We start from the raw sequence: 17542 nt of genomic DNA, 5'->3' as shown, positions 1-17542 counted from the left end.
AACTCCATGAGGTGGTCCAAAAGCTCTATTCGGTGTGTCTAGCAAGTATATTCCGTTCGCCTCATGGCCACTCCCAATCATCCTCTAAGATTGCAGATCTTGAAAAACACAATGAGTGGGAAAAAATGTTATACTACAATTCATGGATTTAGTTAAGCTGCTAACAGATAAAAGGTTTGTGTTATGTTTAGGGACATGAAGGACAGAGGATAAATAAAGGGTGTCAGAGGTCTTTATATCCCCTTTACCAGAGATGGGAGCAAGAGACCCATCAGCAAGCGATATTTTCTCTTTGCCATAGAGAAGGTGGTATGAGAAGAAGAGATTAGACAGGCTGGTCATATGGTCTGATGCACCGGAATCAATAATCCAAGGGATTTTATGATTACTTGAAACTGAAGCATGATTTGCAGAAGCACAAATACCTGAGTGAGCAAATGCAAATGAAGATGATGTGTTGCTGGAAGAGTGAGATGAAGAAACAGTAGCTTTCAAGTGATTTAGTAGCCACCCATACTTTTCAAAATCTGCCTTCATTGCTACCGGCTACTCAATGGTTGATTTTTCTTCACTCTCCTTATTTCCTCCTTCAGAAACTGTAGCAACATTAGCTATCTTAGGCTTTCCTACCTAACTGCCCTTCTTAGAGTTGTTATTCTTAAACCCATTAGGAAGAAGCTCAGGATGAAACTTCCAGCAAGTGTCCTTTGTATGCCTCAGTTTCTTGCAATATTCACATATCTGCTCCTTTTTCTCAGTAGGACCCTTTGGCTTTATTCCAGCATATGCAAAGTATTCCGGAGGTGGACTCTACAACTGAACCTGTCGCTTACTCTCCTCACTGCTTATCATAACGTATGCCAAGGAAAGAGTAACCTCATCTCTGGCCAAGATATTTTGCCTAATGATGTCAAACTCAGGGTTGAGTCCAGTGAGAAATTCAAACACCCCATTTCTCTCCACCAACTTCTTGTACATTTCAGCATCATTCTTACTCTCCCATACAACTGTCTCCATAACATCAATTTCTTGCCATAGGGATTTCAGTATAGAGTAGTAGATTGCTACACTCTTCTCCCCCTGTCTTAGGTTCTTCACGTCACTTTTCAACTTATAGACTCTGCTACATTCAACTTCTGTGAATAGGTCTCAGTAACACTGTCCCATATCTCCTTAGCTGAAGACATCCAGAGATAATGATGACTTATATGAGGTTGCATAGAATTGACCAACCATCCTATGACAGTAACACTGTCCCATATCTCAAATTCAGGGTTTGTCTCCTCGGGTTTCACTTTACTACCTGTGAGATACTCGAGTTTTCCTCTACTATAGACATAAATTCTTATAGATTGTGCCCAAGCAAGACAATTTGTCCCATCTAGCTTGATTGTGGTCACACCAGTCAAAACGGAATCTACCAAGCCAAGGCCGGAAACTGGGACTTGCTTGAACTCACTTCCGTATGGCTCCATTAATCAAACGAAAATCAAAGAACCAAAAATTGTCTATATAAACTTACTTGAAGTCAAACCAGAACCCAGATGCTTGAAAACTAGGGTTTTACTCCGTCCAACTGTTGGGGAGGAAGAGAGAAGATGCAGCCGCTCCTACCAGAGCTTCCCAATCTCTTCTAAACCTGAACCGCCCTCCTTTAGGAGTCAAAAGACACTTCCCAAGCACAGAACGCCACACCTAAAGCTTCACCTTTACTTGTACCTTCGAAAATCTCTAGTCGGCTAGGGTTTTGGGCAGAGATCCTCTGAACCCTCTACCAACTAGGTCAGAGATCCTCTGAACTATAGAGAACCTATCTCTCCATACACTCTTAATCTAAGGGTGCATGTGAAAAGAGGAAGAAGAAAAAAAGGAAGAAAGAGACCTGCTCTGATACCAAAATGTAAATCAGTCCTCAAAAATTAGGTGTAAATTTGAAGATTAGAGAGAAAAAGGAAGAAGAAAAGTAAGAGTAGCAGTACAAGAGAAGAAGATGGTGAAAAGAGTAGGAAGAAGAAGAAAGGTTCGAATTATCTTCCCTTTCTTCTCTTATCTTTTTCTTTAAGAATTAATGATAAAGTAATTACAAGTATGCCCTCAAGTGGGCGGCCAACTAGGCAGTAACATAAAGAGATCAAGCAAAAAGAAATAACAGTCCCATTAAGAGAGGCCCATTAGCCAACAAGAAAAAGAAAAGGTAATACAAGAGAAGATACTAAGACCCATTCGGCCCAATCTCTTTACAGTGTAGATCAATCTCAATATGTTTAGTCCTATCATGTTGTACTGGGTTATTTGCAATGTTGATGGCAGCCTTGTTGTCACAATACAGCTTGAGGGGACCATCAACTTTCACCCCAAGCTCACCTAGGAGGGTCCTAAGCCACAATAGTTCTACAACACCATGTGCCATATCTCAATATTCAGCTTCTGCACTTGATCTCAAAAAGAAATAACAGGCCCATTAAGAGAAGCCCATTAGCCAACAAGAAAAAAGAAAAGATATTACAAGAGAAGATACTAGGAACCATTCGGCCTAGTCTCTTTACAGACCACTATCAGAGTGTTATTATCTCTTGTGACCAGTAACTCTTGGCCCTTGTTCCAAATGGATGTTAAAAATGCCTTTCTCAATTGAGACTTGCAAGAAGTGTACATGCAGTTTACCTCCTAGTTTTTATAGTATAGAGACAGGTAAGAAGGTTTGTCGGCTGAATAAAGCTTTGTATGGACTTGCCGGAAGGAAAGGAACCAGTGGGTTGTAAATGGGTGTTTACTATTAAATATCACTTTGATGGCTCTGTTGAGAGGTTTAAGGCTCCGTTGGATGCTAAGGGTTACACCCAAATGTATGGCATTGACTATCTGGAGGCATTTGCTCCTGTAGCAAAGATGACTTCAGTCAGGGTTTTACTTTTTCTAGCAGCTACTTTTGACTGGCCCCTACACCAGTTTGATGTTAAGAATGCCTTATTGAATGGAGAACTGCATGAAGAGGTCTATATGTCTCTACCTCCAGGAGTGTATGGGAAAGAAATGAAAGACAAGGTGTGTAAACTACACAAATCCCTTTATGGTCTCAAACAATCTCCTCGGGCTTGGTTTGAAAGATTTCGGGCTGCTCTTGTCTCCTTCGACTACATTCAAACACAATCTGATCATACACTGTTCTTGAAGAGAAATGACTCTCTGGTGACCTTCTTGATTGTTTATGTTGATGATATTGTGGTCACGGATAATGACATTGAAGAGGCCAGTAAACTAAAAGCATTTCTCAACTCTAAATTTGACATCAAAGATTTGGGAGATCTTCGGTATTTCTTGGGCATTGAAGTTGCTCAATCTAAGGATGGTATATTCATATCTCAGCGCAAATATGTCCTTGATCTTCTTGCTGAAACTGGTAAACTTGGAGCTAAACCCATCTCGACTCACATTGATCCTAATCATAAGCTTTCTGCCACAGATGGTGCACCTTTGTCTGATAAAGGAGTGTTTCAGAGACTGCTTGGGAAGTTGTTATACCTTTGCATGACTCAGCCAGATATTTCCTATGCAGCAAGTGTTCTCAGTCAATTTATGCATTCTCCCAGAGATACTCATCTAGTTGTTGCAGAAAGGGTTCTATGCTACTTGAAAGGTACTCCAGGGAAAGGTATTCTATTTGCTAAGCATGGTCACATGAAGTTGGAAGCCTTTACTGATGCAGATTGGGCAGGATGTATTGATGACAGAAGGTCCACCTCTGGTTATTGTGCTCTGGTTGCTGGGAATATTGTTTCTTGGAGGAGTAAGAAACAATCAGTAGTTGCTAGATCTTCAGCTAAAGCAGAATACAGGGCAATGGCTCATGGTGTGTCAGAATTACTATGGCTACGATACCTTCTAGAGTAGTTGGGGGTGGACTACGAAAAACCAATGATTCTCTATTGTGACAACCAAGCTGCTATCAACATTGCACACAATCCTGTTCAGCATGACAGAACCAAGCACATTGAGATTGATAGGCATTTCATAAGGGAAAGAGTCTCTTTAAGAGAAGTTTGTTTACCATTTATCACATCAGAAGAGCAACTGGCTGATATCTTAACCAAGGGAGTTCCCAAGGGGAAATTGACACACTATATAAGCAAGTTGGGCATGATTGACATCTATGCTCAGCTTGAGGGGGAGTGTAAAGAGACCGGGCTAAATGGGCCCTAACAGCCCCTCATGTGATATCCTTTATTTTATCTTTTATTTTATGTTGATGGGCCTGAAGGGATGAGATATCCATCGTATGGACGCCCGAATCTTGGGGAATAGAATGGGCGAATTTCAAAAATTTCTCTCCATCCTACTGGAATCGTATTCCCTATTTTAGAAAAATCATATTTTTCAATGATCAATCTTGAACCAAGAACCGAACCAGATCTAAACAAAAGCAGTAAGAGAGGGATATACCAAATACGGAGAAACAATATCTCCCAATGGAGGTGTTCATGCCCAAGGAAGGAACCAAAGACTGCTCCCACTGAAGATGGCGCAGTGTAGGATGGAGTAGAATCAACAGCACTCTTCAAAAGAACCAGATCCTTCGCAAGTATTAGCTGGATGGCGCGTGAGCACTTCTTCTAATCAGCCCTTTCACAAAAGACTGATATCAAGATCCAGTCTTGATCACTCCTACTGACAAGAGGAGATCAAACTGGTAGATATGGCGGCAAGAGAGGTTGAGCACAGTGATGCTGAATTCTCTCTTTTGTGATTTCAGCTCTGAAGAGGATGTGAATATGAATATCTTCTAAAGGTTGTCGCCCCCTCCTCCTTTTATAAGCTTAAAGGGATCAGCTCCTAATCCCATTAGGAGTTGCTGATCCAAATCATATTTGGATCAAAATGCCCTTTAAGTGATAAGGGTAAACCCTTATCTTATCTGTAGATTAGATCAGCACCCTACTAATCCTATTAGGAGGTTTCCAGATCTGAATCACATTCAGATCTAGACTCTCTGAGTGAATAGGGTTAAGGCCCAATCCTATTTGCTAATCTAATCTCAGAATTCGCCCCTCATTTAACTGATCAAATCAGCCCAGTTCGAAATGGGCTTTAGGCCCAATAAGGTTATGTGCTCACTTAGCCTTCCAAACTGCTGCCCAATTGGGCTTCCTTGTATGGCGTGGGACCCAAACATTGATCTACACATCAGCCACATGGGTTCAGCCCAACCTTTGTTACAAGGCCTGGCCGAATACACTGTTATATATAGTGCACCCCTTGAAACCCATCACATGGGCTCTATGAGCCCAACACTTACCCTAAGTGGTCCCTGGGCCAAGCCACCTTGTAACACCCAGGGACTGTGGGCAGATGCAAGATTAGCCAATCAGGTATTACCCTCAATGGCCTTACACTTAACCTCTCAGCCCATAATGATCAAACACTGCCCGACAAGAGAGGACATCTCCCTCGGCTGCAAGGAACAATGTTGCACTCTCTACTCACATGGATCTTGGGAATTAAAACATTTTGCAAACGTTTGGAAACCATAATATATATACTTTTATATCTCATATAAAATATATTTTGCAAAACAAATCTCAACGATTGAAATCGACTGCCTGTAGTCTTGGTTTCCATTAGAGAGAGTGCATCCCCGATCATTACCTTTGTCCGACAAAGGGGCTGATCCTGTCACTATGATCACCCACTCAGATGAATTCTCAAACTGTCCCAACATACCTAGGTTTTGACCCCTGCTAAGGATCTCACTGATTGGCATATCAAAGATAGCCCAATTCGACACCTAGTGCAGTGTAATAATCGAGTCTAGGGGTCAGGTGTAACTTTCCAGTTTTTCCCATCAATCTGCAAGGTCCAGGGCTATACTGGAAATTTGGTCCGGTTCAAAGGTTTAATTAATCCTACACTGCATGCGCCTTGGGTCTCACCCTGGTGGCTGAGACAAGCCACCCCAACATTTGGTAGCACACCAGTGTCAACCTTTGCAGGATAAATCTCCCCAAACTTATCCAATGGCTGTGAACATTCTAAACTAACACGAGTCTCATAAGTGTCCAGTTTAAGGGTATTACACAGAAACACACCACAGGAACATGAATCAAATATGTACTTTATTCATTTACAATAAATTCATAATGTACATCATTCTGATTGGAGCTAAGGGCATACAACTGTCTAGCAGGGCCTCACTTAATGGGCCTGTTATTTGTTCTTATTTTACTTTCTTTATGTAACTGCCATGCTGGCCGCCCACTTAAGGGTATACTTCTCATCATCAATTTTTAAGAGATTAATAAAAAATAGGGTTAGAGGAGAAGGGTGATTAATTCGACTTCTTCTTCTCTTACCTCTTCTCTTCGTCATCTTCCTCTCTTATACAGTTATTCAGATCTGTTCTATTCTGCTAATCACTAAATTTAATCTTGATATTAGAGGACTGATTTACATCTCCAGTAATAAGTATATCAACATACAGAACAAGAAAAGTGATTCCTTGAGCCCACTTCAGGATGAAGAGAGAATAGTCAAAAGGGCTTTGTATATACCCAACATCTGTAATGACCGAAAGAAATCGTTCAAACCACCTCTCTAGAGACATGAGAGTAATAGAGAGGTGGAGAGGAAGAAATTGTCATAAGGAGAGGTCTCTAGAGTATTACTTATAGTACAAGAGGAAGAGAGGAGCCATGAGTAAGAAGAGAAGGGAGCGGGGGAGCAAATGCTGAAGCGGCCATTCACTTCCGTACATACCGGTGAAGAGACTCCAAGAGGGAAGAGGTGGAGTTCATAGTACCTATGGATTCAAAAGAAGGCAAAACAGAAAAAGGAGTAGGCAATTTAACAATGTGAGAAAAGAAAGAAACATTCTCAAGGAATAAAACATTTCCAGAAATTCAGACCCTCCATGCTTGAAGGTGATAACAAAGAATCCTCTTATTATCCAAACCAAGGTTCAAAGTATCGTTATGTATTGGCCCGTATCGGCCGATACATATCGTTCCGGGACCCTTCTGATACGCCCCTACAGTGGGTGTATCGGGGGTCTGACCGGTTCAGGGGATGGATGGGTCCTAGACCGGCTCCCCTGAACCAGTTTTGAAAAAAAAAATTAAAAAAAGTAAAAAAACAAGTATCGAAACACCCAATACGCCCCTACCGGCATATCAGGCATATCGATATTTTGAACCTTGATCCAAACTATAACCCATGAAATCACACAAAGCCGATTGAGGTGTGAGCTTTGTATGTTCAAAGGGGGGGGGGGGGGGGGGGGGGGGGAGGTGAACAAAGCAAGCACAACCAGAAACGTAAAGCAAAGAGAAATTCAGAAACCGATGAAATAAGCATTGAAAGGGAGAAACATCATGAAGAACAGAAAAGGGAAGCAAATTAATGAGGTATACAACAGTGCTGACCACCTCTGCCCAAAAGGAAGTAGGTGCATGGGAGTCTTGCAACAAGGTTCTCACCACACTCAATATGTGTCCATTCTAACGCTCCACCATCCCGTTTTGTTGTGGGGTCCTAGGAAAGGATCTTTGTGATTGAATTCCCTATTCCTTCAAATAGGTCTAAAAATCTCCATCAAGGTATCCCCCTCCCCCGAGTCAGATCGAAAAACACCAATAATAGCATCAACCTAGTTTTTAACAAGAGCTTGAAATATTTTAAGGTAGAGAAAACTTCTGACTTTTGCCTTAAAAAAATGTATCCATATATCAGTACCCTAACAAATATAACAAAGTATCGGTACCCCAACCTTGAGGGTATGGGAGATGACCAAACATCACTGTGAATCATTTCAAAGGAACTGAAGAGTGCGCAGTAATAGATGGAATGGGTAAAACATGCCCTTTACTCAATCCACATGAAATGCAAGATTTATTAATGTGAGCAAAAGAAGTAGTTGTATAAGATAAATAACCAGAACGAAACAAAAATTCAAGTTTCTTAACATGAGAGTGGCCAAGGCATCTATTCCAAAGGTTCCAGTCATTATTTCTACAAACAAGTTCAGTGCTAGGTGTAATAGAAAGTAAGCATGAAGAAGTTGGTGAAGGCTTCGATTTCTCAAACTACAAAACAAATAACCGTCCTAGCCTACACCCTTCCCCTTCACCGTCCTAGTTCGCTAGTCTTGGATCAAGCATTCATCATGAAAAAAAGAAACTATATTCCCATCCTCTGCTAATTGGCCAACTTAAATAAAATTAGTAGTAAGTTTTAGGACAAGAAAGGTTTTAGGAAGATGAAACTAAGTAGAAGAAGTATGCAAGATCAAGTCATTATAACCAAGAATTTCAAGTTTGTCACCATTGGCTGTAATGATATGCTTATTAATAGATTTAGGTTTAAAACACTGACCAGAGAATGCCCGTCATATGATTGGAGGCAGAGTCAATTACCCAAAGATGACTCGGAAAAGAACAGTAAAGGGAAGACTCACTAGACAGCCCAATAGCAGAGAATGCAGAAGAGATGGCTAGACACCAGCTACACATCTTGTCCTCAGTTGTAATTCCAGAAGACTCACCTTTGACTAAAACCGGTGCAGGAGAAGAAGTTGTACCACCATCTAAATTGTCCATGGTAGCCTGATAAGCTTTATACTGATTTTTCTTATATCCTGAATAGTTTCCCTTAGAGGGTCTAGTAGGGCATTTGGATATTATATGTCCATGTTTCTTGCAATAGGTACAAGTGTTCTTCTTTTGACAATGGGAGACAACATTACCATATTCCTTGCACTCATAACATTGTACCTTAGAGAGATCCTTCTTTGGCTTTGGTTTGTTTGCAAGGAAGACAGGTTCAGCCCCAGATTTTTGCTGCCCATTAATGGTGGATTGAGTAACCAATCTCGTTTATTCCCTGAGGAATTCCCCCAATATAGCATCCAGACTTGGGGTAGTATCCCTACTCAGAATATTTGATCTAATCACTTCATATTCAGGCCGTGAATGCATTAGGATGATCTTCCTTTGTCAAAATGTTCCTTCATAGTCTTGACACAACAAGCTGACAAATAGTCCCCCATGTGTACCAATTCATATTCAGTCCATAGATTAATAAAACCAGCAAAATACTCTCGGATCTTCTCCCCTTGGGTGTAAGAGAAGATTTCCATTTCAATTTGGTATTGTCTAGATAAGTAGGACTGTTGGTAGACCTTCTCCATGTATTCAAACATCTCCGTTGCAGTCTTGAGACCTTTCACTGGAATATCTATGTCAGTTTCTATCAAACCAAGGATCCATGAAGCTATTCTTGCATTGTCTATCTTCTACTGCTTCAGCCCTTTGACTCAACAAGCTTGGCCACTGAACCATCCACATATCCCTAGAGTCCTTGGCCTTCAACATAAAACTGGAAGTGAAACTTCCATAGACCATAATTTCTCCCATCAAATTTTACTGACAATAAATCCCTTTTGTCTGAGGCCATTTCAGGAAGAAAAACAACAAAAAACTAGTGTTGCAGCAAGTAAATATGATCGAAGAAGTCTCAAATCAATCACTACAGATCTGATATAACTAAGAGAAATCAGATTTTATGAAGTAAAAGCCTCCAAGAAGTTGTCAAAAGATTGACAGTCCAAAAAAGGGAAGTACAGGGTTGACTCCAAGAAGATGAAGCCATAAACCCTACTAGAAAGGAACCAAACCTCAAAACAGAGATATGGGAAGCAAGGGTAGGTCTGGGCGACACCAGATCTAAGACTACAACAGAAAAACTCATGTTGTCCATCCCTCCATTCAGCATTCCCCAAGAAGAAGTTACCCCAGAAGAAGTTGAATCCTCCATAGCCATTATCACATTTGTTTCCTTGATGAAATAACACCCCAAATATAGGAGAAAACAGGCCTAAACAAATCCACAAGACAATAATCTAATTCAAGAGTTGACAGCACCTTTTGGTCTTTTAGGTTTATCTATTTGAGAGTGAAAGGACTGTTTCATTCAAGTTTAAGTTGTGTGTCCCGTCACTTATAAGGGACAATATTGTCTTTCTTGTAACTGAGTTTATTTGACAAAAATACAAGTGGGTCGACTAGTGAAGGTTAACTTTTCCTCTACTGGTCGAACCCTTCTTCTCCTTCTTCTTCTTCTCTTCTTCTTCTTCCTCTTCTTCTTCTATACTTCGACCTAGAACTGAATAGGGTTGTTCACATGGTATCAGAGCAATAAAACCTAGTTTAATTTTCTTTTTTTCTTCTTTCCTCATCGCCCTTTCTTCTTCCTGGGTTCGCCGCCAGCTATATCAGATTTCATCGATTTTCTTCTAGCCTGATTGGAAGCTCGACAAGAGGCCAAAAAGGAGTGGTCGTTTTCTGGTTTTGGAGGTAAGTATGCCTCCGGTTGCTGTGGTGGTGGTCGTTGAAGTGGTGTACTAGATGCCCTCTATTCTGTGATACAAAGAGGGCTGTTTGTGGACAGGTATGAACATTTTTTTTTCACCCAAGTAGTGGACTGCGAATGCTGTGGTTTGGTCTAGAATATATTTCTGTGGTGGTATGAAGTGATTACTATGCATATCAGTCTTGTTTTCTTCTGTTTATACCTGGGTATGTGTGTTGAAAGTAGGGTTTTTAGTTGCTGAAGTTCACAACAGTAGTGGTGTGGTGGTGTTTGTACTGTGCTGAATAGTGTGTGGTTTGATTCGGAATAGTTAAAAGGCAAAAACCTTGTGTCGTGTGGTGGTGTTCACACTGATTTCTGTGGTGGTGTTCATACTTCCTTTGTGAAGTGAGGAGATTCGGTGGAAAATGATGTCAGCCGGAGATGGTAGTGACAACAAAACTGGTGTTATGATCTCTCCAGATTACCTAAATGTTCAAATGACATCTATTAAGCTGAATGGTGAGAACTATGTGCCATGGGCCAAGTCAATGGACGTGTTCTTAAAGGCCAAGAAGAAGGTAAAGCATGTGAGAGAGGAAAAACCTTCCTCTGACTCTCTAGGGTTTAGTGATTGGGAGCAGGAGGATGCTCAAATTATGACCTGGTTGTGGAATAGTATGGGACCTAAAATCAATGTGAACTTTATATTCCTAGATACAGCTAAAGAAATCTGGGACCATGCTAAGAAATTGTATTCCAGGCAAGAAAATACAACTAGGGCGTATCAGTTGTACAAAGAGTACTTTAATCTGAAGCAAGGCAGTCAAAGCTTGGAGGAATACTATGCAAGTCTGAGAAATATCCGAAATGAGCTTAATGTATATCATCCTCTGACACCGGATGTTCAAGTTCAGCAATTACAGCGAGAGCAACTTGATGTGATGAGGTTTCTGGCGGGTTTGAAGGCTGAATATGAACCTGTCCGAGCACAAATACTAGGGGGGTCTGCTCTTCCCTCACTTGAAGAAGTGTTTGCCCGTCTTAGGACGACATCTAATAAGTCTACAGAGTATTCTTCTCTCTCAGACAGATCTGGTTTGGTGGTGACTAGAAGAGGAGGCCGTGGAAATAGAGGTGGTGGAGGTGGTGGCCGTGGACTTCCAAGTAACCGAGGTGGTCCCATGTTTAACCATGCTGGTGGCCGGAGTGGAGGTCGGGACTCAGGGGGAGGTCATGGTAAAGGAAGAAGTAATGCTCCTAAGAAGTGTACATACTGTGGATTAGAGGGGCACACTGTTAATTTTTTCTATGATTTACATGGTGCACCCAAAACTTGAGCTAACCATGCTGTGACTAGGGGCAGTGGTATAGCTAGTGAAAATCAACAAACTAATCCGATCCCCTCCACATCTACTGGTACTTCTAGGAAGGAGATGGTGAGTGTACCGCGTGCGGTATATGAGCAGTTCCTTCAGACATCTTCTCAGTAGAACACAGCTACTCTTGCCCATTCAGGTATGGCTTGCTTGGCTTCCAAGCCTTCACACTGGATCATTGACTCTGTAGCCTCGAATCATATGTCTGGAACTCCAAATGTATTTTCTTCACTTTCTCGGTCCTCCACATCTCAAACAGTTACTCTTGCTAATGACTCTACATCCCCCATTTGTGGTGTTGGTGATGTTGATCTTTCCTCCTTATCTTTATAATTTGTTTTATATGTTCCCAAGTTCCCTTTTAACCTTATGTCTGCTAGTAGATTAACCAAGTCACTTAATTGTTCCATAACCTTTTATCCCTCTTCTTGTGTGTTTCAGGATCTCAAGACGGTGATGAAGATTGGTGGAGGGCATGAGGCAGGTGTCTTGTATTACCTTGATGGTGGTGACCCTCCAGTAGCATTTCAATCGTCTCTTACTCCTCTTCAATGGCACTGTAGACTTAGTCATCCTTCTCTCAAGGCTCTGAAGTTGTCGGTTCCTTCCTTAAGTCATATCTCATCATTGGATTGTGAGTCGTGTTAGCTTGGGAAGCATCATAGAGTTTCTTTTAGTCCGAGAATTGATAGTCGTGTCTTGAGTCCTTTTTCTTTAGTTGATTCTGATGTTTGGGGTCCAATTAAAGTAATGTCATACAATGGTTATAAGTATTTTGTAATTTTTGTTGATGACTTTTCAAGGATGACACGGATCTATTTTATGAAAGATCGCAGTGAATTGTTCTCTATTTTTCAAAAATTTTATGCTGAAATACGTACCCAATCTGGTGTTCATATTAAAATTCTTCGCTCCAATAATGCAAAAGAGTACACCTCAACACCATTTCAACAATACTTAGAGCACCATGGGATAATTCATCAAACTTCTTGTTCCTACACCCCACAACAGAACGGTGTAGTTGAATGGAAAAATTGGCATCTACTTGAAACTACTCGGTCTATGATGCTTAATATGAATGTCCCAAAGTGTTTTTGGAGTGATGTTGTCCTCACATCATGTTTTCTCATCAATCATATGCCCATGTCCATCCTTGGAAGTCAATCCCCCTTCTCAGTGTTGTTTCCCACTTTGTCTTCGTTTCCTCTCACCCCGAGAGTCTTTGGATGTGTTTGTTTTGTTCAAAATTTGGGGCTTGTTTTAGACAAGTTAGATGCGCGAGCTACTAAGTGCATCTTTCTTGGATACTCTAGGACTCAAAAAGGGTATAAGTGCTATAACCCTAACTCCCATAAGTCATTTGTGTGTTCCGATGTCACCTTCTTTGAATCGGTCCCATTTTTCTCGAACAATGTGGTTCCTTCTTCCCCCGTAGTTCCACTTCTTGTCCCTGTTGAGGATCCCCTTCCCGTGGTTCCTAAGCCAGTTGTGGATCCCCTTCACAAAAGAGCACCGGCCCCTCCTCCAATTCAGCCCTCATCGACAAATCCTGTGGTTGCACCTTCTCCCTCGGACCTTCATCTTCCTATTGCCCTATGGAAAGGTAAACGTACTTGTACTTCTCATCCTATTTCACACTATGTTTCAGCTGCTCACCTTTCTGCTTCCCGTCGCAACTTTATATCATAGCTATCATTTGTTTTCATTCCCAAAACTGTCCAGGAAGCACTTACCTCCCCAGGGTGGCGGCAAGCAATGGAAGAGGAATTGTCTGCTCTACAACATAATCACACATGGGAACACACTACTCTTCCTCCCGGTAAGCATGTTGTTGGGTGTAAGTGGGTCTACATAGTGAAGTATCTTCCAGATGGCAATGTGGAACAATGGAAGGCCAGGTTAGTGGCCAAGGGTTATTCTCAGTTATATGGTGTGGAGTATATGGAGACATTTTCTCTTGTGGCTAAAATTGGTTCAGTTCGGGTGTTGATATCATTTGCTGCTATGTATGATTGGCCTCTCTTGCAACTTGACAACAAAAATGCCTTCCTGCATGGTGATCTCATTGATGAGGTGTATATGGAGCAACCACCAGGGTTTTTGTTGCTCAGGGGGAGGATGGTAAGGTTTGTAGACTCAAAAAGGCAATTTATGGACTGAAACAATCTCTACGCACATGGTTTGGCAGGTTCAGTGAAGTAGTGAATAACTTTGGGATGAAACAGTGTCAGGTAGACCATTCTGTGTTCAGCAATGACTCAAAAGATGGGAAAATCTTGCTAGTGGTGTATGTAGACGATATTGTCATAACTGGGAGTGATAGTAATGGGATTGACAGGTTGAAGAAATTCCTATAGGATCACTTCAATATGAAAGATTTGGGTAAGCTGAAGTACTTCCTAGGAATAGAAGTTGCAAGGTCAAGACATGGAATTAACTTATGTCAAAGAAAATATGTTCTTGACCTACTTGAAGAAACAGGACTGTTAGGTGCTAAACCAGCTGAGACCCCTATGGAACTGAATGTCAAGTTGAGTGTTGATGCGAGTGAAGAGTTTGATGATCCTAGAAGATACAGGAGGTTGGTAGGAAAGTTAAACTATCTGACTATTACCCGGCCAGATATATCATTTGTTGTAAATATGGTGAGTCAGTTTATACAACATCCTCAGATTCCTCATTGGGAAGCAATTCTAAGGATTGTTAGGTATCTGAAGGGTGCTCCAGGTCGTGGTTTGCTATACAGAAGTGGAGGGACTCTTGAGATAGTAAGGTATACAGATGCTGATTGGGATAGTTCTGTATCAGACAGGAGATCAACTATAGGGTATTGTACCTTCCTTGGTGGCAATCTTGTAACTTGGAAGAGTAAGAAACAAACAAAGGTGGCAAGGAGTAGTGCAGAAGCTAACTACAGGGCTATGGCTCATATCACATGTGAACTAGTATGGCTGAAGAACTTGCTACAAGAGATGGGGTTCTCAGTTGACAAACCCATGAGACTATACTGTGATAATCAAGCAGTTGTTCACATCTCTTCTAATCCAGTCTTCCATGAGAGAACAAAGCATATTGAGGTTGACTGTCACTTTGTAAGAGAGAAAGTGATCAGTGGAGTGATAACAACATCTCATGTGAGCTCAGGAAATCAGTGGGCAGATCTCTTTACAAAGGGATTGTCTCGGGGCAGAGTAGATAATATTTGTGACAAGTTGGGACTATATAACATATACTCTCCAGCTTAAGGGGGAGTGTTAGAGTTCACAGAACAGGGGCATTTTGGTCTTTTAGGTTTATCTATTTGAGAGTGAAAGGACTGTTTTATTCAAGTTTAAGTTGTGTGTCCCATCACTTATAAAGGACAATATTGTATTTCTTGTAACTGAGTTTATTTGACATAAATACAAGTGGGTCAACTAGTGAGGGTTAACTTTTCCTCTATTGGCCGAACACTTCTTCTCCTTCTTCTCTTCTTCTCTACTTCGACCTAGAAGTGAATAGGGATGTTCACAAATAGTAACCATCAATGTGCTCACTACACACACTCAGCACAGATGTGAACGGCAGCATACTTGGATCGAAAAAGGATCACATAATCCAACGTAACATATGAGACAGAACTTACACCTACAGAAAAGCCAAAAGAAAGCTCTTTACAGCATTCAGCCACCCAAAGAATACTTATCTTGGTTCAACGACCAAGAAGGAAGAAGAATAAAAAAACAAAAACTGATTGATCAGATCAGGCTGATCAGAAAAAACTCTTATTCTCCACCAAAAAAGGTAAGATGGAAGAAAAACTTGATCTGATGTCTTCTACCGCCTAGAAATATGATTCGACGCCATATTGTCCAGTAGAAAAAGATTAAAAAAAAAAGAGAGAGAGAAGAGGAAAGGAGGAAGAAGAGAAGAGAGAAGTTTAGAGGCTCTAAAACCTAGGCTGGCAGCACCTAGTGTTTATTTACATTAAGGTGGCAATAAATAAAAGATAAAATTACAATAGTCCCCTTGAGGAACAAACTACTAGAAATACAACAGATTCCATCTTAACTTACTAATTCATCCATTTAAGGACTCAACAATCTTAATTTAAGTTTTAGCATCAGTGATAAACTGATTTCATCTTCTGAAACAATGTTTTAGAAACCAGACAAGATGATCATTTGAACAATTTGGACCTCTAACAGGAGGGGAAGATACTTAGGGCTAATCTCAAAATCTCATATTATCCTCGTTCCAGTCCCTTGGCAACTTATACATGTCACTAGAACCAGTAATGTCCCCCTTCTTGAAGTTAAGTACATATATAGTGAGACAATGTAAGTTCAACAATAGCTGGTTTTGAAAGCCATACAGTACAAAGAATCAGAAGTGACAAATCATAACTTTTAAGATATAAAATGCAACTCAGCACAAAGTTGGAAACCTGAATTATGTTAATGGGATAAATCTTAAAGTGTGAATAATATTTCTCAATTCTCACCATCTTCCCAAGTCTGTAAAAAATTGTAGGAGGAATCTGTCAGAAGTTCAGTTCTCACTCGTGGTTCCACAAAAACATCTATGTTCTGATTTTTCAGCCATCTGTAAAGATAAAGAGAAACATGATGCGGACAGTAAGATATGATGCAAGCAACAACCACAGACAGAGATCCCAAGTACATAAAAACATGTTAGACATAGATTCATGCCTAAATCCAATTCAGCCTGACCAAATAAGCCCTAACCAATTTGACCTCTAAAAGAAAATAATAGCTGACATAACATCATAATAAGACCCCATCAATTATTATATACTCTTCCAGGAATCCCTTGCAGCCAAGTCACTTCACCAGAGAGGACCTAATCTTCAGTCTCTAGGATAAAACCCCTTGTTCTTTTGTGTGAAGAGACTTGTCAATTCCATTGCCAATAACCTTTCCAAAAGAATGTTAAGACAAAATGTCATGTACTGGAGTTCTTATTTACCAACATATATGTCACAGTTGTATTCTTATCATTCTTTGTTCTCAACCTTTGGGTTTTCCCCAAGCCCTAGTTGTTTGTTATTTTTAATAGGAATTGCTAGTTTTATTGAAGTCTTTAAAAAGAAAATTATGTATAGAAATGGTTACATGCTCCAACTGTTGTGCTATCCCATACTGCCAAGGTCCCTCATTTCTATTCTTAATCCATCCAACAATAATCCTTGAACCCCCTACCACCAGCTGGTTAAGATGTTGATCCCTCTCTATTATTAAATCTTGGATGACTGCAAATAATTCTGCTTTTAATGAATTTCTAACGCCAATAGGTCCCGAGTGTAAGGATTCAATGATGTGCCATCATGACATCTAAAAACACCCAAGATACCTTGCCCTAGATTTCCACAGCTACGCCCATCAAGTTTAACATGACCTTCAAGAGGAGTGGATTGGGAGAAAGGATGAGGATAAGGAAGCATGGTTTGTCCATATATTTCCTAATATTTCCATGGGTACAAACAAAAAATTTTACTAGAAACGACATATTCCCTAGAGTGATAGCAACGTCCTATTCCATGGGTATCAATAGGTCCTCTTCTTTCATTCCTCTCCTTTTCTCTTCATCATCTTCGATCCCCTAATGAAACAAGTCAAAGTGACTGCAACTCCCCGCTCTCTCTCTCTCTTCTTCTTCTTCCCATTCTTCTCCTTCCCATTGTTAGTGTAGAAAACATTAGTGTGGTCCCCACTGTTCGTTGGTTTTTGTTTATTCAGTTCAGCAGTTAACAGTTATTTCAGTTTGTTTTATTAGTCCTTTTATTTTTATTTATTTGCCATGTAAGCAGTAAGGGTAATTCAATC

At 40.6% G+C, this 17542-nt stretch overlaps 1 protein-coding gene across 3 annotated transcripts in view; it reads right to left on the bottom strand.

Annotated features, from left to right (window-relative positions):
* Positions 1–17542, bottom strand: part of LOC148872360 (putative NAD kinase 3) — a 106015-nt gene that overhangs the window by 39871 nt on the left and 48602 nt on the right. For all 3 annotated transcript variants that reach the window (XM_088971718.1, XM_088971720.1, XM_088971719.1), the window contains exon 7: positions 16201–16301. In XM_088971718.1, the coding sequence (XP_088827844.1) occupies positions 16201–16301 (101 nt within the window). The remainder of the gene's footprint in view (positions 1–16200; positions 16302–17542) is intronic.

The sequence above is a fragment of the Nelumbo lutea genome, chromosome 2 (assembly GCF_056320005.1).
Source record: "Nelumbo lutea isolate HS-2025 chromosome 2, American lotus-T2T, whole genome shotgun sequence".
NCBI lineage: Eukaryota > Viridiplantae > Streptophyta > Magnoliopsida > Proteales > Nelumbonaceae > Nelumbo > Nelumbo lutea.
Note: the sequence above shows the minus strand (reverse complement) of the source record. Positions and strands in the feature narration are given on the sequence as shown.